The following is a 26,089-nucleotide window of genomic DNA, read 5'->3' as shown; positions in this document are numbered from 1 at the left end:
TGGAGTATAGTCAAGCTTCGCGATAGGAGTATGGATGGAGCTTAAGCTTATCACAGCGGGATTTAAGAGGGTATTTCACGAACGGAAGAGGTATTGATTTGTTTCTTTGGATGATAAGTAAAGCTAGTACAGAGTGAGTTCTGATATATAAGCACGCACAGCCCAAGGGATAAACTGAAGGCGTTGGGGATGGAGTGAGGTCAGTCGGCGCTGGAAGCTTCCCCGGGCGCTTTTGCGGGGTTACCGGACCGATCCACCGCCGATTGCGGTGATCGCTACATAATAGGTGAACAAAGTACGGAGTAGTATTCATTCAGCAAGTCTTGGTTCTATCATTTTATCATTGCCAATGAATAGTAATGTAAGAATCTATAGGGCAAGAAGGGATACACCAGTATCGATATCCTTGCTAGGTTCAGAGGTGATATAGTTTCTCCAAAACCGTAGACCTTCGATACCCTCTTCTCTGCACAGAAGCCCCTTATCCTCAGCCATTTCCAGTTCTTCGGCTGCAACTCCAACACTCCATTTGAACCGTTGGGCGGCTTCTTGCGCCGTCACGGCGCGGCCAAACAGACGCCAGTCCCACGCCACAGGCTCGGTTGGTGGAATGTGCCGGAGTTCCTCCATCCAGTCTTGCAATATCTTAAGCGTCTTTTCGTCACTCCAGTCATATCGCTGGACGACCAGGAGACCGGTCTTGAAGCGGCGTAGGCGAACCGGCAGCTTGAGCTTTTCCCATAATTCTGCTGCTCGCTGGAAGTCGGCCGGGCTGACGAGTTCGACACCGTTTCGGGACCTGTTGAAGATTGCCCAGAGGTCGATAAGACTCATGGTGCCGCCTTCTTTATGTAAAACGCCTTGCCGATCGTCAGTGAGATACTCAGCCAGGTTCCGCGACAACTCGGACAGATAGAGATTCTCTGCTCCAGATCCTAGCATATCCTTTGTCGTTGACATTCCCAGGGCAGCAGCGGATTCCGAAAGGACCGCATTCGCTTCGACGGTACCCTCGCCACTTGACATGCCCGATTCTCTACCCAATGTTTCCGCAAGAGAGACAATCTGTTTCGCGGACGCCATCAAGGCCTCAAGATCCTCAAATGCATTACCGATGACAAACTCATTGTTCTTGCGAGCTTCAAGACCACGTCGCTCAAGGCCTGCAATTCCAGCCATTGATCGAGCAGGCATCGGGAGACCCGTGTCCGCAGCTGACGCAACTGCTCCTGGGCTCGGGGACGAAGCAGCCTGCGACGGCATAGGCACGGGTGGAGCATCGTAAAGAAGCCATTTCCTTTGGATTAAAGCACTCTTTAATCGTTCGTAAAAAGATTTTTCGCCACCTCCGCGAAACGAAAGTTTGACGCTCTCTGCAGTATCCGTATTTTTGATACTATCTTGTTCGAAAACCGGAGCAGGGGATTCAGAACGACGCTGATCACCGTTCAGCGTTTTCAAGGCGTTCACGGAGGCCAACGGTGCACCACAGATTTCACATTCTAAAAGGGACGGGTGGTTCACGAAAGTACATCGAGGGCAAGAAACGGAGGTGCCCGTCTCCGAAGGCAATTGCAGTTGACTGCCGTCAGTTGGGACAGGACTCTCGGGTCCTGGTTGAGCGGTTGCAGGCTCCCGATTAGTTGCAGCTGTGATCGCAGCCTTCAAAACCGTCGTAAAAGGAGGTTTAATGCCACATGCCAAGCAAGGAGGGAGGTAAGTCGATGCCGTAGCTGTAGCTGGGTCAAAGTTCGACGGCACAGGGTTCGAGAAGGAGCATATTGGGCAAATCCAAGTAGCATTCACGGGCTTTGGTGACGGCGACTTTGGCTGCGAGGCACGCAGTTGCGAAGTAAGCGTCTTGGCAGGTTGGAGATTCGAGGCTTGTGGTATCGACGGACTACTGCCCACGCTTTTCGAGCTATCAAGCTTGTTCTTCGCCGGCTTCGGGTGTAAAACGATCTTCGGTGAGGACTTAAGGAAGCCGGCCTGGGAGACGTCAGTTTATAGCTAAAATCTGGGGCGCATTCATTTCCGTACTTGGTAATCTGGTTTATCAATCTCCTTCAGGTCAATCCCAACAGAGTATTTCCGGGGCTCGTCCACGGCGACGTAGCAGATTCGGTGGGAAGTAAGATAGGCATGTCCATTTTGGTAGTTTGGGACTTTGTATTTGCTATCAGACCGGTCAGAAGATAAGTACATAGGTAGGATTGACCATAAAACAAAGCAAGCAGCTTGGAGAGGGCGAAGTAGCTCACCCTTCATACAACCCCACTGCGTCCTGGACAAAGATTAGAGTCTCATCGGGTAACAGTGATGGACGGAGAGCGGTGGTCAGGTCCAGAGCCTTGAGAAACATCTAGTAAATGCAGCCAGCATTTCTCCACCATTGGAACTCGGGCAGAGAAACAGTTAATGGCAGGTTTATCTGTATGCAGGGACATGTTGGAGAACCGGAGGGACCATCATCATATGGGGGATTACGGGAGCCCACAGCGGCCACTTCCGCACCCAGAATTCCTAAGCGAGTTCAGCGCTTTTCTTCTGTTCCTCGACTGTGTCGACGCATCCGTCTTTCTACCCACCCTACAATCTTGCTCTTTGTTTTGTCTTATTCCTTTGACATATCTCGGGCTCTCTTTTCTTTGTCTTTTGTGGTTTATTCCACTCGAATCTCTTGGTGTACAGCTGTTGTACAGATTATAGGGGTTTTCACATAAGGTCATTTTCGTAGTCTCCTTCGGTTCTATCATTGCTCCTTTTTTATTTCTCTCTTATATCTATTCTTCTCTTTTTTTTTTCTTTTTCTTCTTGCATATCTTCAGTTTTCGGTATGAGTTCTGGAATCCCACCATGGCGCGCAACGGCGTCAGCAACAACCACTGCTACAACTCCCTTTGCCGGACATGGACATGGTAAGTTTTACCCTTGCGGGGGCCCAACGGAATCGGTGCTAACCTTGAGACCAGCGACACCTGCATATATCCCAGTTCAAGCCCGCCGTAGCCTTGCTCAACCCAAACCCACCCCTACTCCCTCGCAATCGACCTCCTCGGAAGCTCCACGGAAACGAGTAGCTTGGCCGCCCGCTCTTCGGTTGTATGTACAGCGATGTTTCGTACCGGAACATCAGATCCCCAGCGTCACCAGACAAGAGATGGAGGCCAAGTTAAAATCGGTCATTACCGAGGCCGCAGAGGGTGACAAGCTTGATGCAATCAATTGGGACACCCTGCCGCTGCCGCAAGTCATGGTACAGAACGAGCGGAATAGGATCTTGGCCAACCCCAGCGTGTCAGCGTGGGGTGAGGAGGCCTCGCGAAAGCGAAAGTCCACGGAGTACACGCCTGCGGATACGAAGAATAATATATCTCCTCCCTGGAGACAGACTAACAATGACCAGAAGTTTGAAGATCGAGTGACTTACAGCCCCACAGACAAACGTCAGCGGATAGATTACAAGAACCCAAGTAAGTCGAAAGCTAATCTTGAGATGCGGCGGAAACGGTTTGAAGAACCTCGATCCCGATTCGGGTCGTCGCCGTCGTCCCCACGTGGCGAATCGCCCGTTGCTACTGCCTACCAAGGCCCCATTGTCGGAAGGTGCCAGGATCTGGAAAAAAACTATTTCCGATTGACATCTGCGCCTAACCCGGACACTGTGCGACCGCTCTCGGTGTTGCAGAAGACGCTGGATCTACTGAAGAAGAAATGGAAACGGGACAATAACTATGGCTATATCTGCGACCAGTTCAAATCATTGCGACAGGACTTGACGGTGCAGCGCATCAGGAATGAGTTTACGGTTAATGTGTACGAGATTCATGCGCGGATTGCCTTGGAGAAAGGAGACCTTGGTGAGTATAATCAGTGCCAAACCCAGTTGCGCGCGTTATATACACAGCAACTTGGCGGACACCCAACGGAGTTCAAGGCATATCGCATTTTGTATTTCATCCACACACGCAACTGGACGGCGATGAACGACGCGTTGGCGGACTTAAGGGCGGCCGACAAGCGGGACCCGGCCGTGAAGCATGCCCTGGATGTCCGGTCGGCGTTGGCCCTGGGGAACTACCATCGGTTTTTCCAGCTGTATTTGGATACGCCGAATATGGGAGCTTACCTGATGGACATGTTTGTGGACCGCGAACGCCTATCAGCCTTGACGGCAATTTGTAAAGCGTGAGTGTTTCTAAGTATTTTCTTCCACCTCTGTTGGGATCAGGCTAATGAGAACAGGTATAAACCCGATGTGAATATTCGGTTCATCACTGAAGAGTTAGGATTCGAGTCGGACGAGCAGAGCGCCCGATTTGTGCTGGACCACACGTCGGAGGAGCTGCTGCAGGAGAAAGACGGGGCTGTGAAGCTGCTAACAGGCGGCCGAGCTGGGCAGATGTTTGAAGCGGCCAAGAATGAGGCGCATCGGGTGGTCGACATCAAGGGACAGATATAGTTTTTTTTTTTTTTGTGCCCTTTTACTTTATTCGTTGTTCGTTTATTGATGATTGAGACATGGGATATGCGGGAACGGGCCCGCGATGATGCATCTACGGAGTTATACCCCGGGGAATTTTTCGTTTACTGCAATAAGGCATGTGGATCATGGCAAAATGTACAGAGTACAGAGTCGGATACGAGTACAAGTACAGCAATTATAGACCGTTAGTTTTCACTCCACCACGTCCAGCGGAACAGCAGTCGTAAGTGCCGGCAAATAAAGGAACAAGTGGAAACCCGAAGACTGGCACGGCAGCAGCTGAAATGCAGCCCAACTCCACCATATCCACCGCGAGATACAAATCAGAAGCCAGCATGCCCGACGCTGTTGTTTTGTCGGGACGAACGGTCCAGCAAGTGGTCCTGGAGATGAAAAGCGCCCCGGTCCACCTGTCCGCCACGAGGCATTTTGTTGTGTCCAGAATTCGGTGGTCTGGACGTCTTTGTATGAAGCACCGAGGCAGTGCACCTTGCATGTGTATTGTATTCCGGAGAGAGCTGCATGGTTATTCCAGCAGGATAAGAGTAATATGCTGAATCCTTGCCGATGTTTGCGCTGGGCCGGATTGACAGCCGCGCCATGGAAACACAAGGATGAAAATTGAGAATGCAATATTAGTACACGGGGGAGCACAGCACAAGGAGACTAATTGATAATTAAAAATGTACTAGTATTTTAGGCCGCAGATGGGCAAGTAGATTGTCGTTGATTGTACTGGAATATCATCAGATCGCCTTACAGACAGCCTTTCCTTTTTTTCGCCTCTTGATTTTCCTACCTTTTCTTCCCTCCTTTCCCCGCCACCAGATTGCGAAGTGATTAAAGAGTGTGTGTGAGTGAAGGAAAACCAGAAAGAAAGAACCAAGGAATAAAGGCTGAAAAGGGAATTTCGAGAAGAAATCAAAAGATCGCAACAGCCCATCAGAAAGCAGAGGCGTTAAAAAGTTACAGTCAGCCAGGGAACTCGTTCAACAACCACCTTTGGTCCTTTTGCTTTCTCCTCTGCTCGTTCTGATTTGCTTCTCCTCGGTTTAATACTAAAGTCTATCGCCATCGCATCTCATCGCGGATTATCATCATCATTATCATTCCTTCTTTCTATCTATCATCTGTCGAGTCGCTACTCGTCTGATCCATCATTACTCGCTGCTGTCTGTTTCTGTCTGTCTCATATATCCTATCTTCCTCCAGGCATGAAGGTGAGTCTATTGTTCCTCTTCCTCGGCTTCATATCCTCTCTCTGTCTCCCCCTCTGTCTATGTACTTACTCTATTCTAATAACAGGCCATCCGTCGCTCCCTCAAAGGGGACAAGGACCCCAAACCTCACCATCATCACCTCTCGCTGACCCCCAAATCCGCTATTGCCATCCTCCCACCCAAAAAGGTGAGTTTCCTTTTTGAGGCTCTTTTCTTTGGCCTTCCCCCTTTTTCTCCCCACCATTAATATCATTACTCTACCACTCCCACCACCACTGCTCCACGCACACAAATCTCACATTCTTTATATCCTTTTCACACACTCTTTATATTCTTCTTGCTTGTCTATATATATATATATATATATTTCTCTTCTTGTATTATTATTGTTAAAACCCCCGCTCATTACCAATCTCTTAGGTCATCAAAGCCCTCTACGACTACCACCCCGACCACTCCAATTCCCAGGAACTCGCTTTCAGCAAGGGAGATTTTTTTCACGTCATCAGCAGGGAGGACGACGGCGACTGGTACGAAGCCTGTAATCCTCTCATCCCTAGTGCTAGGGGGCTGGTGCCCGTGTCGTTTTTCGAAGTCGTCGGCAAAACCGAGAGAGACAGTTCCGGCGCCGGTGGTCGTTCTTCTTCCTTGATCGACCTCCACCAGCATCACCACCATAAAAAAGAACCCCACGACTCGGGTTTTTCGGATCGCTTGCTCTCCCCTTTGGGTTCTTCCGACTCTGCGCATCATTCCTCCCCGTCCAAATCGTCTTCTATCTCCTTCCCGCGACTATCAACAATGGGCAAAGGCTCGGGTGCGATGGTCTACGGCGTCGTCCAGTATGATTTCCAGGCCGAGCGACCGGATGAACTCGACGCCAAGGCCGGCGAGGCCATTATCGTTATCGCTCTATCCAACCCGGAGTGGTTTGTCGCCAAACCTATCGGTCGTCTCGGTGGTCCCGGTCTTATCCCCGTCTCCTTCCTAGAATTGCGGGACATGCAAACCGGTCAAGCTGTCACCGATCCGCTCGACGCTGTCCGGCGCGCCGGCGTTCCAAAGGTTGAGGAATGGAAGAAAATGACGGCCGAATACAAGAATAGCAGCATCACACTGGGCCATCTCGATTCTGCTGCTGCATCCTCTGGCGGCGGCGGCGGCAGCGGCAGCGGCGTCCCGTCCATCACCGCGGGCATGAATAAGATGTCTATGAGCCATACAAGCCAGAATGGCAATACCTATGTATGTATCCTCCGCTGAATCTAAGATAATGAACACTACTGACATCGCATAGGGATACCACCAACGCAACCCCAGCAAAGGAACGCTGTCCTCTCACCACGTCTCGCATCCCTACCCGCAAAATTTCCACCCACCACCGCTCATGGCCCCCGTCGCAGCGTCCATTCCTCGATACTGTTTCGACAACGATAAATACTGGTACATTATTGAAGCGAAGATGGAGGACGGTCGTTGCTGGGAATTGCCGCGATATTACCATGATTTTTACGACTTTCAGATCGCGCTATTGACCCAGTTTGAAGATGAGGCCGGAAACCGCGGCAAGGCCCGAACTCTGCCGTTCATGCCCGGACCCGTTACCCATGTGACCGATGCCATCTCGAATGGTCGTCGACAGAACCTGGACGAGTACATTAAGAAACTGTTGTCCATGCCCCCGCACATCTCCCGCTGCACATTAGTCCGTCAGCTGTTTGCCCCGCGCCCGGGCGATTTCGAAATCGATCCGAGCGCCTTCGGGGAGGACGCGCGATACTCGGCCGGATCGCACCAATCCTCGTCGGCACAAGAGGCCTCGCGCACCGCTTCGCGCCAGTCATCCCAGGTACACCTCAGCGCGCAACCCGACCGGGCCTCTCACCAGCGGGGTCAGGGATCCATCTCTCAGTCCAACGGAGCGCCCCCGGCTATGAACCGCCAACCCAGCTCCCTCACGCAAGTGTCTAGCTCGAGCGGTAACGCGAGCGGTGGTGGCGCCATGAAGGTCAAGGTCTTCTTCCAAGATGATCTGATCGCCATCCGCGTCCCCAGCGACATCAACCTCCAGCAACTCAAGGAGAAACTCACAGACCGGCTCAAGATCGGCGACGGCATTGTGGTGCAATACAAAGACGAACCCTCTGGCACCGTGGTTGACCTGAACAACGACGGCGATCTCGACACCGCCATCCAGCGCAACTCCAAGCTGACGTTGGTGGTCGGAGTGGCATAATCCTTGTTATTCTTTCACTCATTTTCTCTTCTTCGATCTTAACTCTTTATTATCGACATCACGATAGATCCTGGCATCTTTTTTTGTCTTTCGCCTTTTTTTTTTATAACTATATTCCACGGTGGCCATGGTGTCCCGGCGTTTTTACTTTCTACTATTTTCTGGTTGACGGCTGATATTGATCGGCTTTCGTTTTGTTAGGAGCGCTTCATTTTTTTTTCTGCTTGGTTTCTGAAGTTGATGATTGATAAACGTGATGTCCGACATGTTTATGTGATTATGTATTTGTCTCCTGGTTTTTGATGATTGTCTGCTTTTTCATACCCTTGTGGCGTGTCTTGTATATAGTCTAAAATTGTTTATTTTCTTTTGGTTTTTTAATCGTGCAAGCATATCTTAATGGTACTCTAATACCTCGAATCCACCGAACCTCGAATCTAGAATTCGAATTCGAATACAGACAACCCACGCTACGCTACCGGCCAGCTACAGATCTGTGCACCGTATGACATGTACCACCATAGAGAGTCGACCGCGTGTAGCAGCGCATGCAATGGGAAAAAAAAAAAAAAAAAGGCAAGTATAGAATAGCAACGTGGTACAGAGAAATGGAAAAATGCAAGTGCTCTACATGATATGACTAGTTTCCTGCACTGCATACCGGCGTTTGGATTCAATGCTCTATAACTGCTTCAAAGTGCAGTGATACTAGATTGCTATAGTGAGACTAATTGGGGCGCAATCAAGATGAATCCCGTAATATCAGTAGGGAGTGACTATCTATAAAACTGTCGCTCTTCCAAGATCTCTTCTATTCCGGAGACGGAGAGTATCTATTCATCGGCCAAATATACCATTGAGCTGCCTCTTCATCATATCCTACTCTAGCCAAATATGGGATAGTTGTTGGCACTGAATGAATGCTATATGAAGGATAGGTAAGTAGCTGAGTATCTAACAAGCAGTGAAGGTTTGGCTGGTTATGGGGAGTAAAAAGTGACTTGTCTGTTTCTTCCAACAACTGTCATCTATTATCCTCCACCATCCTCTTACCTTATCTCCATCGGCTCCTTTTCCTCTTGTTTTCTCGGTGCTCGTCAAGAGCGCATCGTCATTATCCAACGACTCTTTTATTGATTTCCTTTTTTCTTCTCGTTCGAATCCGTCTTCCTAAAATTGCATCTGGAATCTTAGGAACGATGCTTTTAATGACTGTTTCGTGCGGATACTACGTGGAACACGAATATATCAAGCAGACATGTTTTCGAGCGAGTAAGTTCGTTTGCTCGTATAGACTTGACATCGCCAATCCCTGGGCTTTAGTATACAAAACACCAGACGGCGTTCATTTGTCCGGCGTGGGCTCGATGACACGATTCCATAGACGATAAAACAAATCTTCTGCCAGCCAGTGTTGCCCCCGACGGAAGCGAAAAGTGGGAGCAATGGGTGGTCGCTGCATGGAGCTGAACGAGGAAGACACTAGGTCATGTATCCAGAACGCCTTTGTTTTCCATTTGGACCGTTGGGAGTCTCTCATGGAGATATTTTGAGCCCGGTCAGTTGGATCTGGACAGGCTTTGAAGCGTGTAGAGTAGCGCCAAGATTGTTGGGTGAGTACTCGATATATAAAATGCTGTTAAACCAGCTGGTCTCTTTTCATTACTGATCTGTTGGGGGGGGGGTTTCTGTAGTAACATGGCCGGTTAGTCATAAATACAGTGAGCGCTTAGACAAGCTGACAGTTGACGACTTCGAGAGCTTGGCAAAAAATTTCCAGAATCGCCCGGAAGTGATCTGGTGAGGGAGAGCACAACAGACTGTTTTAGATGGCTTCCGGTGGAGATTCGAGAAATGATACCCATCAACCTACCAACCGACGAATTCCTCAAACTTCGATGTGTGTCCCGGTCAATGGCAACCCTTTTCACAAGTCCGGCATTCTGGAAAAGCAGATTTTCTCTATCCCATGAACAAGGATTCCTCCATGATATCCCTCAGAAAAACTGGAAAAGTGCTGATGATTCCCGACGAAATGAATCGAGTACCGACTGGCGTCTTCTCTACCACTGTAGTAACCCCACTACCAAGACAGAAAGGGACGGTAACTTCAGACTCCAGATCAGGAGAGGATTCTGGCAGATAAACCGATGGCTGGCGCAAGCCTGTTTCATGAGAGTCCGTGGAGATGGTAAGGGGAATCAGTGCACTAAGTGCACATATAAGACCGATGGGTGTATTGCGGGCACATATTGCTATACACAAGACCCCAAATTCAACAAGGATATCTATATTGGGCGATTTCTTGTCAAGATGGTATCTTTTCTATTCGAGACTCTCACTCTGGGCGCACGTATATATCTGGCATCGAGCTATTCTTTGATGACAGGCCGAGTGTGATCCTGGGTTATGAGAGTGTGGAAGTTCATATCTTGGACGCCAATCCATTTGAAGTGCTCAACGTTGCATATAGCGATGCTGTGATTCATGTGCTGCAGGTATTTATTGGCTCGTCGCCTTCAATCTGGGTGGGAGAACCAGACGAGGCTACTGATAGCACAAAAAGGTTGATTCTGGACGAGATAGATATCTTGTGCTCGAGATTCGATGTATGTTTGACCCTGCATCTCATTTTATATCTTTGTTTATGTTCTGGACTAATGTTGACAGGGAACAAAGTTAATAATGCTTGAGATTGGAGGGCTGGCTACAAGAGACGCGAGGAGCTTTAAGAGGCCGGGGTTAATACAGTAAAGTTTCTATTGTGTCCAGGCGTGTGAATAAACATAAAACTTTCATTTTTCTGTCTTCTTATTTGCCACAGCAGTAAGTGTAGACGTCTCAGCTGAGATAAACTGACTGCACTGCGAAAGAAAGAAGGGTAATGGGAGAGGGTAAGCATTTGAGGCGGAAGTTGAGAGACACGTTAGACCGTGGGAGAGTAATTGAGCATTAATGTACGCAGTATGCATTTGGTTAATTTGTTTGATGAGAGTTTTGCCTCGGTTTCCCCTGGTCCTTCTTGTAATATTAGATTTCCGTTGGAGCCTTAAAAGGAAGGTTTCTGTAATTAGTTAACTATCCCTTCTTTGCTCACCTTGCAGCCATATAGCGCGATATTGTAGCATCTCAATCATTGCCACTTCGCCTCGACGTCCATCTATTTCGACCATTCATCCAAACACCGTCGTCTGTGCCGGAAAATCGTAAAACGTCTGAACATATCCCGGCCGAGACGAGGCGCGAAGTCCGCGCATTTCCAATTCTCGCAACCCTAATCAACTCGCCCAGCCTTTCTCGCACCATTTATCTCATTCAGGTACACGTTAAGGAACACCACAGCCAGCCACTGACCCGGGAATCCCTGCTGTTGCTTTTCCACCTTTTATCACGTCTTGACGCCTAGTCGACTCTTGACGCCTAGTCGATGCCCCAAAAGAACTAGTCTCGCGGATGTCCGAGGTGCCACAAGCAAAAGGAGATAAAAAGAACGATTAGCGCTTTATGTGGTCGTTCTGATGATGCTCAGTTTGGCTTGAATGGGAGAAGAATGGGAAATCCACACCATTCCCACACAACGTTCGCCACGAAGACGAACTTTTGGCCCGATCACAGAAGTCCAGACATTTCTTGCTGACTGGCGCCTTGCGTTATTTGGTCAGGCGCCATACATACATTGACCATTCATGTTTGCACTGACTGACCCAACATAGAAGTTCTGAAACCCAGATAAATTGTCCGTAGTCTTCATGAATAGACTTTGGGGTTTATTATCGGCTTCCAGTTGCCAATAAGGTTTGCGAAGAATGTAGTAGTCAAAGTTTGAAACATCCCAGTGATAGAGATGTAAGTGTTGACGGAGTCATCACGCAAACATACACTGAGCTGCTGCTGGCGGAGCCAGCTGTACGTGACATCAACTAAGCTTTTTTTAAATGGTCATTGTCAAACCGGTTAGACTTGGCCTCAATTTAGACCTTATCTCCATGATCCAATCTTCAATACATAACAGGGCCGGGATATAACTAACTGGGGCCGTTGGAGCGGTTGCGAGTGTGCATATTGTTCATGAGAGAGCCAGGAGATTCCTAGGAAAGCTCTAGAACCATGTATTGCTGGTTTTCTGGTTTTCTCTACCCGATGGCCGGAGTAGAGGGCACCATAAACATGATGCTTGGGACTTTAGGGTGATGAGACATGAAGCCCGTCTCTTTTCAGGGTTAGCATAACGACATCAAAAAACATTATATAATCGACCCTCAAACTGACCAGGCCACAAGGGGAGCTCTCAACGGATCTGAACTGCCCTGAATCTGTTTCTTGAAGAACGCAAAAAGAAGAAATATTCATCTTGCTCTTTGTTCTATTGACTTTCCTCCAGTTTTCCATCTCCTGAACTACGCACTCTCTTGTCGGGAGCGTGAAGCTGGCCTCCTTCGTACATAAAGTAGATATCACAGTTTACCACTGTTATGGGAAGTACAGCTTAAATTCCAAAAACAGTCAATATAGCACTTCAAATATCTCCAGTTTCTCAAAGTGACCTGCGCAAAGAAGTGTCACTCTCGGCAGGGCCTTTTAGCCGTCAGGCCGAGGCTTCGCATTTGCGACGTATGGGCCATTTGGCCCATTGAGACAACGGGGCGTGGATCCCACGTCCACGTGGCTGAGAAGCCATTAGCCTTGGTTGAAATCCTCCGCCCCTTTGGCGCTGGCGGTAATGCCAAGGTAACCAGGTAACCATAGCAGCGTTACTGTCTGGTTGCGAAAACTCTGTAGGGAAAGCCAGGTAGAAAGTGGGACTTCGCCTTGTCAAAGGCTGCATCAATCTATTATCCAAGACCGACAAGCACTTGAGCGATAAGGTAGCATCCTGAAGTCATCCAAGCGCTATTGGATGTACATTAGTTCTCTTGTCCATATCGTAGCTGACTATCACTTTCCTTTAACCTGCTATTCACAGTTTAGTAGCGATTGGAATCAGCCATTGTATGGAATGATATGCATCTGATGTCGGCGGCTTCATCGTCATCTTCATTTGATCATTTGCATGTAGTAGCGGTATATCCAAGTACTAGCATAGATTCTAAATATTGGATATGGAGGTACGTCGATGATCGTTTGTTATGCTGGTAGACTCTCACGTTCTACTTGCAAAGAAGGCCAAAGACACGGGAAGCTGTCCAGCATACTATCTTTGCCGTGGTCTGCCAAAGCCGATAGAATTGGTCGTTCCGAGGTACCAAGGTTGCTAAAGGATCTTTTGTTGTAGTAGCGATCTGGTGCATCATAGGTGCGACTACATGACTTCCTTGAGCAAGATGACCTTCTCTTCCTGCTTCATGCTCAGGAGCAAAATGTCCCATATAGCATGACGACACGGATGAATATGATGAGAGCATTTCTGGCACCCTCATCCTCCAATTCACATCCTACGCAAGAGCCACTCCAGTATCTCGCGGGACAAGGGAACATCATCCAATAGAGCAAAGCGAACGTTTTTTTTTTTTTTTTTTTGACAAGGGCGTCAACGCGAGAAGTAATCAACAGGCGGCTAATATAGGAATACCACTTAAGGCGTCTCTTGCTTCTCGTGTACACGAGTCTAAGTAGATCTTCCTACCGTCTGTTCCGGTTGCAATTTGCTTGTAGATCGTTTATACAAGTTGTCACAGTATGACTTCCATAAGTCATTTGCTGCCATCGTTAGACGTTCCGCAAGAAATTTTGCTTGCCTTTCTTCACCAGCAGAATGTATCGCACGGCATAGCGATGTGAATGGAAACGACTTGTTGCTGTACGTGGCAGAACCAACAATATGCTCTTGGGCATATTTAAAGGGGACACCATAGAATCGTTTGAAATTCTCCTTCCAGGATTCTACGAGTGCCGGTTGCAAAGGACAGGCACCGCTTTTCTTCCAATCGCAGCCTGCAAATGAGTCGCACCAGTGTCCTGGTAAGCGCCATTAAACAAAGCCATACGGGCTTTGCTTGGGCGAGGCGTACGGCAATGGCGCCCGGGAACAGTACTGGATCGCTCGTTGCATCAGGCTACCTCCTAGGACCAGGCTGCTCTGCTTGTTTCATATATCAGCCGGTTCTAGGCCGAACTGCTCTGCGTTCGCAATTTGTCTGGAGATCTTCTGATCATTAGATTGCAGAGCAATTTGAGAAGTCTGTTTTCGCTCGGTCAAATTTCATCTAAAAATAAATCCCAGATGGCACGAAGGATCAACGATTGGAGCCGGTTTCTCAGTATGGATTGATAGACCAGTGATGTATGATCCTCCTGTCTCATCAATCTAATTTCATAACTCAGCAGGCGAGGCAAAATTTATATCCAGAATTAAAACAGAAACCCGAAATTTGAGTCAAAGATAAGCCAGCCGAGAAAGAGGAAGAAGTGGGAAAAGGCCAAGAAGTTTATTGATACCGGTGCTGACGAGACTAAGAGCAGAAGAACACAAAAGAAGAGAAGGAAAGAAAAAGAGAACAGTGCCATTCATTGAGATATAGTCACCATGAAAGCAAACTCTACAACCCCCCTCCCTGAGACTCGGATAAACTTATACGAGTTTACGGGACGATAGACCACGGTCAACACAAACTCGGCGCATTCCTGGAACGCCTGAGGACGTACCAGGGAACGGCACGTGCATCACCCGAATTAAGGTTAAGCTCATGTCAGGCTAACTATACTGAGGTCTATCAACCTGGTTGCATCTACGAGTATCTACATATAGATCTATTTGCTTGTCTTGAGATAGTAGTAGAATGAATTCGAATGGATAAGTAGAAGTCCTTCTATTTTTGTAGAACAAATTTACCCGAATAAAATGCCATACGTACTGTTATTTCCGAGTGTCGAAAAAGAGGCTAAAGAAACCAAACCAAGACAAGAATGAAGAATACAAATAGCAGAAACATAGTGAAGATAGAACCCCATGCAATATCAGTCAATCATAGTCTCCAACTAGCAGCCTCCAACAAATCAAATCAGATCCTCGTTCATCGTTAAAATCTTCGCAAAGCCCGGAGGGGAAAAACCGTTCGGGAATAATAAATAAATGAAAAAAAAAAAAAAAAAAAAACAAGAATACACAAGAGGGAAAAAAACAAAAAAAAAAAAAAAAGACCATTCATCGCAGATCTTGTGTCATGATTATTTATCGTCATAATTCGTAAAACGGGTTGAGTTCTGTTTTCGGGTTCAGGTTGTCGCGTAAAAGGAAAATAAGAACGAATACGGAGTACATAAGTGAAGTGGATCAAGAGACCTATCACTTGTCCTGGTGTAGCGCAGGTCGGCACGAAGGGAAAAAAGAAAAGGAAAAAAAAAAAAGGATCCGCAACGGATAGGACGTGGCACGTTCAGATCTCGAGATACGTATCATCCACCGAGAATGGTGTTCACCGGACCGGCGCCGCTTCTTTCGAGACATTGTGGGATGGAGAATGCCAGCAATCGGAGCCAGTTGTCGGACACATTTCTGTAAGACCGAGGTGTCGGTGTCGTTTCGGATCCGTCGCATGCGATTGAAATAAAACGTAAAAGAGGCAAAGAGGTCAAGGTGAAGAAGTGGAGGGCAAAAAAAAAAAAAAAAAAACCAATGAGAAGGCAATTGCAAACCATCACAAGAAAGTAAACCAACCAAACAAAATAACCACCCTAACCGATTCAAGTCAAGCCAAATCAAACCGAAATCAATAAGGCCACATTTGGGGCCATGTCCGTAATTGTCCCTGGAACGGGGTGCTGGCGTTGGCGTCGGCCATTTGATTTTCAATCTGTCCCTGGTCCGGGGCACTCGCGATGGTGCCGGTCATTTCTTTCTCACGTTTGAATACCATGAGTGCCACCTCGGCGGCATCTTCTCTGGCATTATGGACGTAATTCCCGTCGTACCAGTATCGTGCTCTGAATGTTCGGCCTTGGACCTTAACCACGCTGGACCAGGCAGTGCGGCCGCCTGGAGAACAAAGAAAAAAAAAATAATCAGTATCACGGATTGTTGCTCAAAAGTCGGTGAGTAATTGATTTCTTAAGCTCCACCATTTTGATGCCGGCACACGCAACAGGAAATGTTAGAAGATTGGAGAGGGAGTGAACGGTTCGATCCAGGTTGGTGGAAGGGGAAGGGAAAAGAAAGCAATGCAAAGAAAGAGAGCAAATTAGAAGAAGTAGGGAAAGGAAGGCAATATACCTCGACGATCGGAACAATCCTCAAAAAATGGAGGTGGCATTTTGGCATTTCTACAGAAATCTTGAATATCAGAGTCAACCATCATTCCGGGGCATGATATTTCCAACCAAATATAAGGGGCATTGGCACGACATACTTTCAAGAAGCCACTGCCAGCGACCACCGGTCTCTTGGGAGTTCGAACCATAAGTCATCGTTGCAATTAGGTAAAGAAGGCAAAGTCCGGCAAATGTTTGGTCTGCTTGTGGTGATCAAGAAAAGCGAGTGTATATATATTTTTGTGTGTGTATCAAGCCCACACGACACCTCGACCGTTAGGAATAATCGACTGTGGAGCGATAGTCCGGCAGTAAACGGAAGGAGCAAAGAGAGAGAAGAGGAAGAAGGAGAGAATGATGTTGGGCAAAAGTCAATTGGAAGAACGAGGGTTGTTTTCCTGGAATGATTTTCGCTTTTTCAGACTTTTCCTCTTTTTTTATCTTATCCTGTCAGTCTTTTGAACGGTTTTCCAAGAAATTTGTATGGGAAGCGGGGAGTCAGTCATATAAACTGTGGATCATGAATCAAAAAAACCCCAAAACGGTTTCGTTGAAAAAAAAAATCTTTTTTCTTTTCAAAAAAATAATTTTCAGTGTTTTTTTGTCATGGCAAACACGGGGCCTAACCAGCAAACCTAACAGAAGGGGCTTATGCAGGTTGCTGTGGACATGGAGACAAGGCAGCGTCATCAAATTTTCCTTGCCCCTCCGAGTCTTGTCTTATCTGCCCACTCGAAGAACCGCAAGTTGCATGGGGAACATGCGGATCATTTTGAGGCTGCAAGCTGGAACGGCCCGGCGCACGCCGATTGAATGTGCACCCTTGAAGAAACGCCAGATAGAACCAGGGAGAGGGAAGCACTAGTCTCCACCCTCAGCCCAGATCCATTCAGTGACAGGGCAAGAATTGACAGAAGGAGAAGCAAAGAGATACAGGGCCGATACAAAGTGTCAAGAGAGCAGCAATTGACCATGATACAACAGCCAACAGTTTCCCGGACGGTTTCTGGACAACTCAGTGCACTATCTTTTGTTTTCTTTTTCTTTTTCTTTTTTTTTTGCCGCCGTTTTTTTCGCCTCCCTCGCTCAATGGTTATGTTGTGTCCGACGAGTAAAGCAACCGATGACTATGATCGGTACCCAAAGAAGCGGGAGAACAGAATTGGTCCAAAACACAAAAAGACCAAAAAAAAAAAAAAAAACAAAATCAGCGGGAACGCTCCCGACTCGAACGGGGAAAAAAGTAAAGAGGCCCTTCTGGAATGAAAAAACAAAAATACTGGAACCGTCCACCAACCACCTATGGAGGGGTAAAGCAAAGTAAAGTTGACTTGACTTCTCGTTGCCCAAAAGCGGAGAGGGCTCCATTGGAAAAAACACAAGAGCGACGAATTGAAGTCAGAATCAACCCGTTTGGGACCACATGGAGGACCGCAAAGCGGGCCCCGCGAGGCCACCATCGAATTGCCAGCTCATCAATCAATCCGGCCGGGTCCAAATTGTCGAGACAGTTCAAGGCTTGAAGCGCACCCGTTCCTCTTTTTTTTTTTTTTTTCTTTGTCCAGCCAACTAACTAGCCACACAAATTCTCTCCACCGGGCTGCTTTGCATGAACGGGGAATTGTGAGAGAAAGCGGCTGCCGTTGTCGGAGACTGGCAGATAAATTTGACGGTCGAAAGAACGGCTGATTGGAACATGGCTCTTTTCCGTCTTCTCAAAATCGACGTCTGCAGGGGACTAAAGCTAGGTTGATGCCAGCAAAGTTGACGCAGGAAAAAATAAAAGTAACGGAGTGAAACGGATCTGATGTACCCTATTGCAACCCCGATGGAGGAATGGTTATGATTCGCTGATTAGCATGTTGAGGTCTCCGCGGTCTCGTTGTCGATGCAGGCGTTAATGCCCAACATGACGGCCTTTGTCTGTATCGGGGTTCGGGACAGCATTTCACGATCATCGAGGTGAACCATGGAAATCAAGTCTTGATGGGCGATGTAACAAACATTCCTTATCCAATGATTGGGTTAAGGCGTCGTCAAGAAAGCGCCGGCGCTGAAGCGAGATAGGAACGTGGAAGGGATAGGAGGAGAGGAGAGGCTCAACTGCCCCGCAATATCAAGTTTGGTACTTTCCCAGAGCCAATGAACCGGACGTACCTCAACAATACAGAGAGAGGGCTGGAAAAGAATTGAAAAAAAAAAAAAAATAACCATGATAATGATAAAATAAACAGCAGGTTTCTGGACAGAAACAAGAACAGAGAAACGAAAAAAACAGGGGTCGGAATTGATATCGGGCCTCGTGGTCCAATCAGTCTCTCACCCGTAGCAGTGAGTCTCTCGCTTATATCCCGTATTTCGGTCATGGTTCGTCCCATCGTACTCCGTATAACAGTGGATGCACGACAAAAGCAGTCACATCTAGTCCGTTCCAGAACAAGGTCAAGATGGAAAGTCTGTACAAAAGAATCAATTTGTCCGGTTCATTGGGACGGAGACCCGTAAGGCCATTTTTGCAGACAGGTGTCACTGCGCAGTATACATGCTGATCATATATAACTAAAAATGGAAACAAAACACAAGGATTCTGGTCCAATCGAACGAATATTAGTCCAGATGCAAGACACATTGACGCCTAAAAGATTCATATAGCCGCCCAACCCTAAGTAACCAAGATGCCTAAGTTGAAATGTCCAAAGATGATATTAAACAGGAGTGAAAAGTAATAAAAGAAAGTGCCAGTCATATGCAGTGTCGTCAAGTCATTAGTAACATAGGAAAAATCTAGGCGTAAGCTCAGGTCGATGCAGATGCGCAAGGGTGATCAAAGACCGAGTGCGAATGTCACGCGTGATCTCCAATCAAAATGGAGAGTATTATTCCGACAGTAGTCCGGGCTCCTCTTCTGTGCTCGAGGAATGGCGGTGGGATTTTGTGCTGGCAACCCCCGCGATTATATCAAGGAAGGCTGCAGTCACTTTCGACTACCATCCCTTGCCATGTTGCACCATCCGAAAATAACATCCAATGTAAGTTTCCTTCGTGGTCGTAATCATCATATCGTCGCAATTATAGCTCATGCTGACCCGCGGCGGTGAAACACCTCATCAATGAGCCGCTTGGGCCCCAGCAAGTCGATACTTTTGGAGGAAAAGGCCCTCATCGGGTCCAGAAGATGAGCAGATCTACTGGAGTGCCAACGGCGCCGGATGCAGTCGTCAACCAAGACGATCAGTCCAGTGGCCACAATTGCACTGCAAACGCTTTTGTTAGCTGCAGCCCTGTAAGAAAAAGAGAGGGCCCATGATCTACTTACTCCGCAACATCCGTCATCCTCTCATATTCTGTCGATTCGCTGATCCACAGGGATGATGGTGGGATCCAGCCGCCCTTGTCCTCCTCCTCAATGGCTTCCATGGGGGTCATGATATCGGGAACCAAGTGGGCGACTGTCTTGGACGTTTGCATGTTGACCAAGTAATATGACACCAAGTCGCGCAAATTGCCCTCCTTTCGACATTGTCGTCGCCATTGGTACTTGGTTGTCCAGTACTCGAACTCATAGTGCTTTGATATCCCCCTTTTCACCTCCACGTGAGCATAGTTGGAGAATTCCATCATTGTCGTGTCGACGAATGGCATCTGCTCTCGATCGTCGTCATCTTGGTCAAACTCTTCATCAGTCGGGACGACTGGTGCATCGTTCAAGGATTTCGATCCCGAATCCCGGCGTCTTCTCTCTGGAGACCCATGGTTTGATCGCAGACTTGCCAGAGCAGTGCTCCACGAACGAGTCAATCGCTTGTCGAGACCAGGTGACGAAGCCCTCTTTCTCTCGGTGTGACAGACCTCGCGACCTGAATCCCGACAGTAGCGACGGAAAGAAAACTTCCTCGAGAACAAGTCGTACATACGAAGATGAAACAGCGTGATATCTTGCTGGAACCCGGCCCGGTGTGGAACCATTGTATCCACACGCAGGTTCATATTCCCATCAAGCGTCGAATCGTCATGTCGAATGAGAAGCCGTCGCGACGAGGGAAACAAGTCGCCAAAGCTGAGCGGATTCGAGGGAAGCGGATCTGTCGGAAAAAACTCGGGCCTGCGTTCGACAACCACATAGCGAGGCTCCTCCTCAGGAATGTCTTCGGGGACGGTTGATGCATATGTCGACGCAGAGTCTTTGGGGCCAATCGCGGACACTTCATCATCATCGCCGTACTCGACACTTTCCAGCACCTCTGCTTCGTCGTCATCCTCGGGATCCACTGGCTGCTTCTCCTTCTGCTTAGACGTGGGCCGGTGATCGCTGTAGATCGTAGGGGCCGTGCTCTTCGAGCGTGCGGAAGCTTCACTGCTCGTTGAAGAACTGGTACCTGGTCGAAAACAGTTATGGCAGGCACGACGCGACTTGTGGTAGGCTTCCATAATGGCGCGAATATAACAGCGCAAACGCATGCGGACTCCGGGATAAGTTGAAATAATCTTTGCGACAGGTATCGTATATAAGTATATAACTCGGTTTGGGCGCGGTATGATGCGGGCTGCTGAATCGGGAAGGCCAAAGAAATGGTAGTAAACAAAGCAAGTTATACACAGAACAAACAGAGCTCAACCACGCAGTCAGACACAAATGCACATTCTTCAAAGAGAAGAAAGAACAGAAGTGAGTCACAAGGTTTGAAAAATCTGCGAGACTTGTGTGTTATATGGTCGACAACACATTCGCCATTCACGTGGGCGGATGTGGATGGATGCAGGAAAAGAAAAGGCAAGACACGATGAGAAGGGATCTTTGGGTGCAATGTTACTGGGGAGAGTTCTTTGAAATAAAAAGGGAGAAAAAGAAAAAAAAAATAGAAGATAAGAAAACAGCGGTATTCAAGTCTAATAATAAGAATGAAGCAAGAGAAACAGGAATGTCGCCCAGAGTGAGCAAGCAGGCCAGGCACACACAGGTAAGGCAGAGGCAGTGTGGTGGATATGGCAGCAGCACCGGCAAAGCGGAAAGGGAATTAAAACAGGGCGACAATTTGGGTCCAAAAGAAAAAAAGAAAACATGCGGGATTTGAGCATTAAGTGGCGCAGGGAAATAAGATACATTAAGATACAGATGATGCCGAAAGACACGTTGATCGCCCAAGTATGAAAAGGAGCACTGAACTGTCCTACTCTTTTTTTACAACCACCGCCGGTCTTAGTCGGTGCTCCTCCTCCACAGACAGCTGCATTCTTGGGGCTTTGTTGGGTCTGGCATTCTTGGGTGTCAGAATTGTTTCTTATTCATTATTTTGTCGTGGGGATGAAGAGGTGAACCCGCGATGTTGATAATCCGGTCGGTGTCAGCCAAAGTCGTGATATGAATTTTTTTCCCTCTAAAAGTGACGCTGACGGAATCGATTGGAAATAGTGGAAATAGAGAATATCCATTGACACATACCACGAGACAAGCTATTGCCTCACCAGCAGCCTGACATCCACCGCAATGGACACCGACCCCGAAGATCTTGAAAGGATCTCTCCCATTCGCGCCTGACGTGCAGGGCCCTGCAACCACCTCATTCCAGAACTTAATATCCATCCGGCGGTCGAGCGTATTACTTGGCACCAAGTGTTTTAAACTTCATACTATTGACATGGCTGGTGATCGAAAAGCCGCAAATCGGAAGGATGGGTATCATGGCGATAATAATCGGCGCCATTATCATTACGGCTAGGCATTGACGCTGACAAGAGTAATCCCCGGAGTCCTATGAGTGCTTTATTATCGGCCGAGCGGTATTACAATAGCAGAGCAGCGACTAAATCCGGTTCCTGTCGCAATGAGCTACACCGTTTGTGGAGAGAGGTCGTGCGGTGTATGTGTCAAACGGATCACGCTCACGGAGAGTATGGAGAACAGAGGACGGAGTACAGAGTACAGTACTCTGTACGCAGTTACCATTGCTACCCCTGCAGACTATACCCGATTGTTTCACCTGTCATGCAGGTAGGCAACAGGATCTCAAATTCAAGTTTGTTGGGCCTAAAGACCTGGGGAGGAGACCGGAGAACGTTCTCGTCCCGGGCTCGAGTAATTCTCCAACTGCGCCTTGTGGCTGCCCAAGATGGCGCAGTCTTGGCCATACTCGAATATAGGAAATATTTATAGCATTATGAGGGGTGGAATGTGCAGAGCATCGCGAGGCGGATATTACAATTGGGAGCACAATTAGGCGAGGTTGTACCACGGTACAACTGCGGATCGGACCGAATCACTGACGGTCGGTTATTCTCCCTCAACAGGGATTCCGACTTCGCTCGAGAGTTATCACACGCATATCTGACCACTCAGATTCACATGCGATGCGATGACAGCTGGATTTCACTAATCGAGTACTCTGTAAGGACAGCATTCCTGCATACGGTGTAAAGAATGACATCCCATCTCGTGACCTCATAACTATCCCGTTCAGGGCATGTCCATCCACGCTGGATTGGAGGGGAAATGGCCCGATCGCTGGCGGATCGCCTGGAAATCTGGAGTTTTGAAGACTATGACATCATCGCGTTCTGCTGTTGTTAGAACACCACGTTATTCATCGGAAAATATATTCTTCACAGCCAATTAACATTATCATTTAGACCTACGGCGTAAATGTTCCATGGTTTCTCGACACTAGGCACCATGAAGGATTTTTTCTTCTTCGATAACCATAATCGCCTCAATGTTCTATACCGTAAACAAACTAACACACAGACCATCAACAGTGAGCCAAATCATGCGAAACAACACGCCAAACGAAGACCACCAAACCTTTTACTCCCTCCCTCACTCCCCTCGCACCATCTTCCTCTCCATCAGCTGTGCAGACACCTACATCCTCATGAATAACCTCACCAAGCCCGTATCCCCCTTCATGTGCCATATCTCAAGCTTCATTTGCGCTGCGAGTCTCAGCGTGATCCTGTCATCTTGTGCCTATGCTGTTGTTTTCGACTCAGAGACGGTTTATACCACGAAGAGACGGGTTGAAGGAAAATGAGAAAAGAGGACGTGCTATCACGGTGAAAAGGCCGTTGATTTGGGCTTGAGGGCCAAAAGTATGGTCAGAAGACGCCGGAGCATCTGGGGGATGTTTGGCTGGATGGTGTTCGTCATGAGACGGCGTTTGTTCGTATTGGGTAGGGCTGGCTAGAATGTGCTGAGCTAGTTCAATTGAATTGATCGTCGTAATTGCGATTGAGATCATATCTAATGGAGTTCAACAGAGCATTGAAATCCGCAGCCGTACCTGCCCTCACTCCGCACGTGAATCGCTCCTTCCATTCACTGTTAGCACCACTAGACCAAACCAAAACCGTCAGAATCCCAAGGCTACTTTCTTTCTCGCCACCATTACTATCCTCCACGTGGATATTCCATATCCTTCTGCTACCGCTTACAAGAACTGCCCAATATGGCATCCGGAAGGTTCCAAATTCTTTACAGCGTCCCCTACGAGCCTACATTCCTCTTCCTCCTAATTCTTCCCACGATTATTATTTACGCCTGCGCCATGGCCATGGCCTACGTGTATTCGCCTTGCATCTGCACCGCCCTGACCGTTATCCGGGGTATTCTACTCACCTTTATCGCCGCTGTTTGTCTCCTCGCAATCATACTCGATCCGAAGGTGAACTACGTCTCCAAGGAGTACATCATCAAATCCAATGACGAAGACATCATCGCCGACCATCACTTCGACCATTCCCATCCACCTGCCACCAAAGGCAAGCAATGCACCGCCGTCATGACGGTCGAGGGGAAGATTGTGGGCTACGTGAGCACAGTCGATCACGATGAGAACTCCGGTGATAAGGAAGCCACAGTCAGCGAGGACAGCTTGGGGAAGGGAGCAATTGGGGATATCGTGAGGCTGGCCGTGGAGACGGGCGTGTTGTGCGGGTTATACGACCTTTGATTGGATTCCGCAGTCAAAAGATTATTCTTGACGAGGAAACACTGCCAAAAAGCATTCAGTTCGGGGACAATCTGTTCAGAGAAGCATACATGGAGATCTGAACGGCCTGTGTCGGTTGCGCTCTTGTTTCTGTTTGGTTCCGTTGTGCTGGATGATATCTGAGCGTTGATGTGTCGGCTGGCTTGGGGGTTTCATGTCTTTCTGGCTTTGCTGGAACGGTGTCCATGCGTTAGTGGTTTCATGATTAAGACGGTTTGGTTGGGTTTGTTGCTGGTTTTCGTGGTTCTTTTAGTGATGGCTTTGGTCTTCGGAATCGGTTACGCTTCATATATTGATTACGGTTGATTTTATACTGGCTGTCTGTAAGCAAAAGAATGATAGCTGCTTCGAATCTTCATCTTACTGGAAACATCATCTCTACTCTGTGTAGCCGGCGGACATGGTCCATGTGGTCGTTTACTGCTCAATCATGCCACTGAAGCAGCATGTAGCTGATGTATTCAAATTTATTTTCCTGTTCGCGAATCCATACTCCTATATCTAGATCTAATGGTGGCTCATGAAGCCTACAAGGCTCTGGTTCCTGCTTGTATTTCATACCACAATCGCTCCTTCCTCCAGTCTCGCCCTCGCAAATAGACCAAAACAAACGCCAGCGTTCTCTTGATTCATTTTCTCCCCATAGCCACAATCATCCTCTACTTTAATCTGTTATTCTACCGCACTCCTTCCAGAATCTTAAAGTACATTCTACTGAATCAACAAACGAGCGCATCTTACTCGCCTCTTCAACAAACCTCACGGAAACCCGAACAATGCCGAACGAGAACGTCCAGACCTTCTACCGTCGTCCCTATTCTCCGCTATCCTTCTTCGTCATAATCTCATTCAACCTTGTCACCTATATCTGTCTGAAATTCGCCACCGCCTTCGCAAAGCCCCAAATTGCAGCGACCCTAACATTGATCCGCATTGCCGAGTTTACGTTCGTCCTGGGGTTGTCTTTTATCGCGATACTTCTTGATCCCGGAACTACGTTCAGCAGGATGAGGAAGATCCAGAGGAATGGCAATGGCAATGGCGGTGGGGGTTCCTACAAGTACAAGGTTAAGCGTCCGCTGTTTGGCTTTAAGAATCTCAAATATAGCTTGGACTCGCCGGCTGGGATGGCGGATGTTTGGTGGGATGGGGTGCGGTATGAGCGGGCTGTGTTTGAGCTTTGATTGATTGGAGTGTTTGTTGGTGTGTTAATGTTTGGGCTGTTGTCGGTTCTTGGTTGGGAGGGTATTTTGGTAACTTATGTCGGGGCATTCGTCTTCGTCTTTTGGTAATGGATTTTGTGCGGTTCGGTCTCGGGACTTGAATTTTATAGAAGCTGGCTGGGAGTGGGGACGTGATTTGCGAAAGAGTCGCCCGGCCGGAGAAGGGGTTGTTCTGCGGATTTTGGATAAGATAAACAGCGGATTTATCAAGCTGTATTCAATTGGTATTACTCATGTGCATCCCGCTCAAGGTTGATGTATAGCACTACTACCTTAATGATCTTTTACTGCATTCGTCATCCACGTCCTTGATCAGCTATTCATCTTCGAGATGTGTGTACTCGCCGTTATCTTCGACTCATCAATCGAATACACCACGAAGAAGTGGATGATTGAAGAAAATGTCGAAATCGGATGAGGGCAAGCCGGGTGGAGAAGTGTGTCCATTTCCATAGAAAACACCAGTAGGGTAGTATGTCTAACCTTACCAAATTGTATTCGTACTGTCTATACCAAACCAAAAATAGAAGTCCCTTGTTCTTGCCTGTCATACGGGTATCGCTCCTTCCGTTCAGTCAACACTACTAGATTACCAAAACAATCCGTCCCGGATTTCTTCTTTCCTGCCACTTACCATCACCATCCTCTACCCGAAGCCTTTTGATAAGAAAGATCATACTATCCCACAGAATCCTTCC

At 47.9% G+C, this 26,089-nt stretch overlaps 8 protein-coding genes across 8 annotated transcripts; 5 read left to right on the top strand and 3 right to left on the bottom strand.

The window, feature by feature from the left end:
• Positions 1 to 369: 369 nt before the first annotated feature.
• On the bottom strand, positions 370 to 2,362 carry ACHE_31109S (ESCRT-II subunit protein VPS36; the record flags this gene model as incomplete). The annotated part of the gene is made up of 3 exons (XM_043277802.1): positions 370 to 1,989; positions 2,041 to 2,176; positions 2,262 to 2,362. The coding sequence occupies 3 exons, from the start codon at positions 2,360 to 2,362 to the stop codon at positions 370 to 372; spliced, it is 1,857 nt and encodes a 618-aa protein (XP_043135644.1).
• Positions 2,363 to 2,836: 474 nt separating this feature from the next.
• Positions 2,837 to 4,462, top strand: ACHE_31108A (SAC3/GANP domain protein; the record flags this gene model as incomplete). Its single annotated transcript, XM_043277801.1, has 3 exons — positions 2,837 to 2,918; positions 2,973 to 4,188; positions 4,246 to 4,462. 3 exons carry the CDS (start codon positions 2,837 to 2,839, stop codon positions 4,460 to 4,462), a joined length of 1,515 nt encoding a protein of 504 aa, XP_043135643.1.
• A 1,238-nt stretch (positions 4,463 to 5,700) lies between these two features.
• Positions 5,701 to 7,942, top strand: BEM1 (phosphatidylinositol-3-phosphate-binding protein BEM1; the record flags this gene model as incomplete). The annotated part of the gene is made up of 4 exons (XM_043277800.1): positions 5,701 to 5,706; positions 5,792 to 5,893; positions 6,127 to 6,951; positions 7,004 to 7,942. The coding sequence occupies 4 exons, from the start codon at positions 5,701 to 5,703 to the stop codon at positions 7,940 to 7,942; spliced, it is 1,872 nt and encodes a 623-aa protein (XP_043135642.1).
• A 7,706-nt stretch (positions 7,943 to 15,648) lies between these two features.
• Positions 15,649 to 16,342, bottom strand: ACHE_31106S (double-stranded RNA binding motif domain-containing protein; the record flags this gene model as incomplete). Its single annotated transcript, XM_043277799.1, has 3 exons — positions 15,649 to 15,914; positions 16,149 to 16,208; positions 16,285 to 16,342. The coding sequence occupies 3 exons, from the start codon at positions 16,340 to 16,342 to the stop codon at positions 15,649 to 15,651; spliced, it is 384 nt and encodes a 127-aa protein (XP_043135641.1).
• A 2,920-nt stretch (positions 16,343 to 19,262) lies between these two features.
• On the bottom strand, positions 19,263 to 20,644 carry ACHE_31105S (uncharacterized protein; the record flags this gene model as incomplete). Its single annotated transcript, XM_043277797.1, has 2 exons — positions 19,263 to 19,440; positions 19,503 to 20,644. The coding sequence occupies 2 exons, from the start codon at positions 20,642 to 20,644 to the stop codon at positions 19,263 to 19,265; spliced, it is 1,320 nt and encodes a 439-aa protein (XP_043135640.1).
• A 2,249-nt stretch (positions 20,645 to 22,893) lies between these two features.
• ACHE_31104A (uncharacterized protein) lies at positions 22,894 to 23,211 on the top strand (the record flags this gene model as incomplete). Its single annotated transcript, XM_043277796.1, has 1 exon — positions 22,894 to 23,211. The coding sequence occupies one exon, from the start codon at positions 22,894 to 22,896 to the stop codon at positions 23,209 to 23,211; it is 318 nt and encodes a 105-aa protein (XP_043135639.1).
• Positions 23,212 to 23,625: 414 nt separating this feature from the next.
• Positions 23,626 to 24,129, top strand: ACHE_31103A (uncharacterized protein; the record flags this gene model as incomplete). The annotated part of the gene is made up of 1 exon (XM_043277795.1): positions 23,626 to 24,129. The coding sequence occupies one exon, from the start codon at positions 23,626 to 23,628 to the stop codon at positions 24,127 to 24,129; it is 504 nt and encodes a 167-aa protein (XP_043135638.1).
• Positions 24,130 to 24,944: 815 nt separating this feature from the next.
• On the top strand, positions 24,945 to 25,352 carry ACHE_31102A (uncharacterized protein; the record flags this gene model as incomplete). The annotated part of the gene is made up of 1 exon (XM_043277794.1): positions 24,945 to 25,352. One exon carries the CDS (start codon positions 24,945 to 24,947, stop codon positions 25,350 to 25,352), a length of 408 nt encoding a protein of 135 aa, XP_043135637.1.
• Positions 25,353 to 26,089: the final 737 nt, after the last annotated feature.

The sequence above is a fragment of the Aspergillus chevalieri genome, chromosome 3, assembly GCF_016861735.1.
Source record: "Aspergillus chevalieri M1 DNA, chromosome 3, nearly complete sequence".
Taxonomy (NCBI): Eukaryota; Fungi; Ascomycota; class Eurotiomycetes; order Eurotiales; family Aspergillaceae; genus Aspergillus; species Aspergillus chevalieri.
This window is presented reverse-complemented; position numbering and strand designations above follow the sequence as displayed.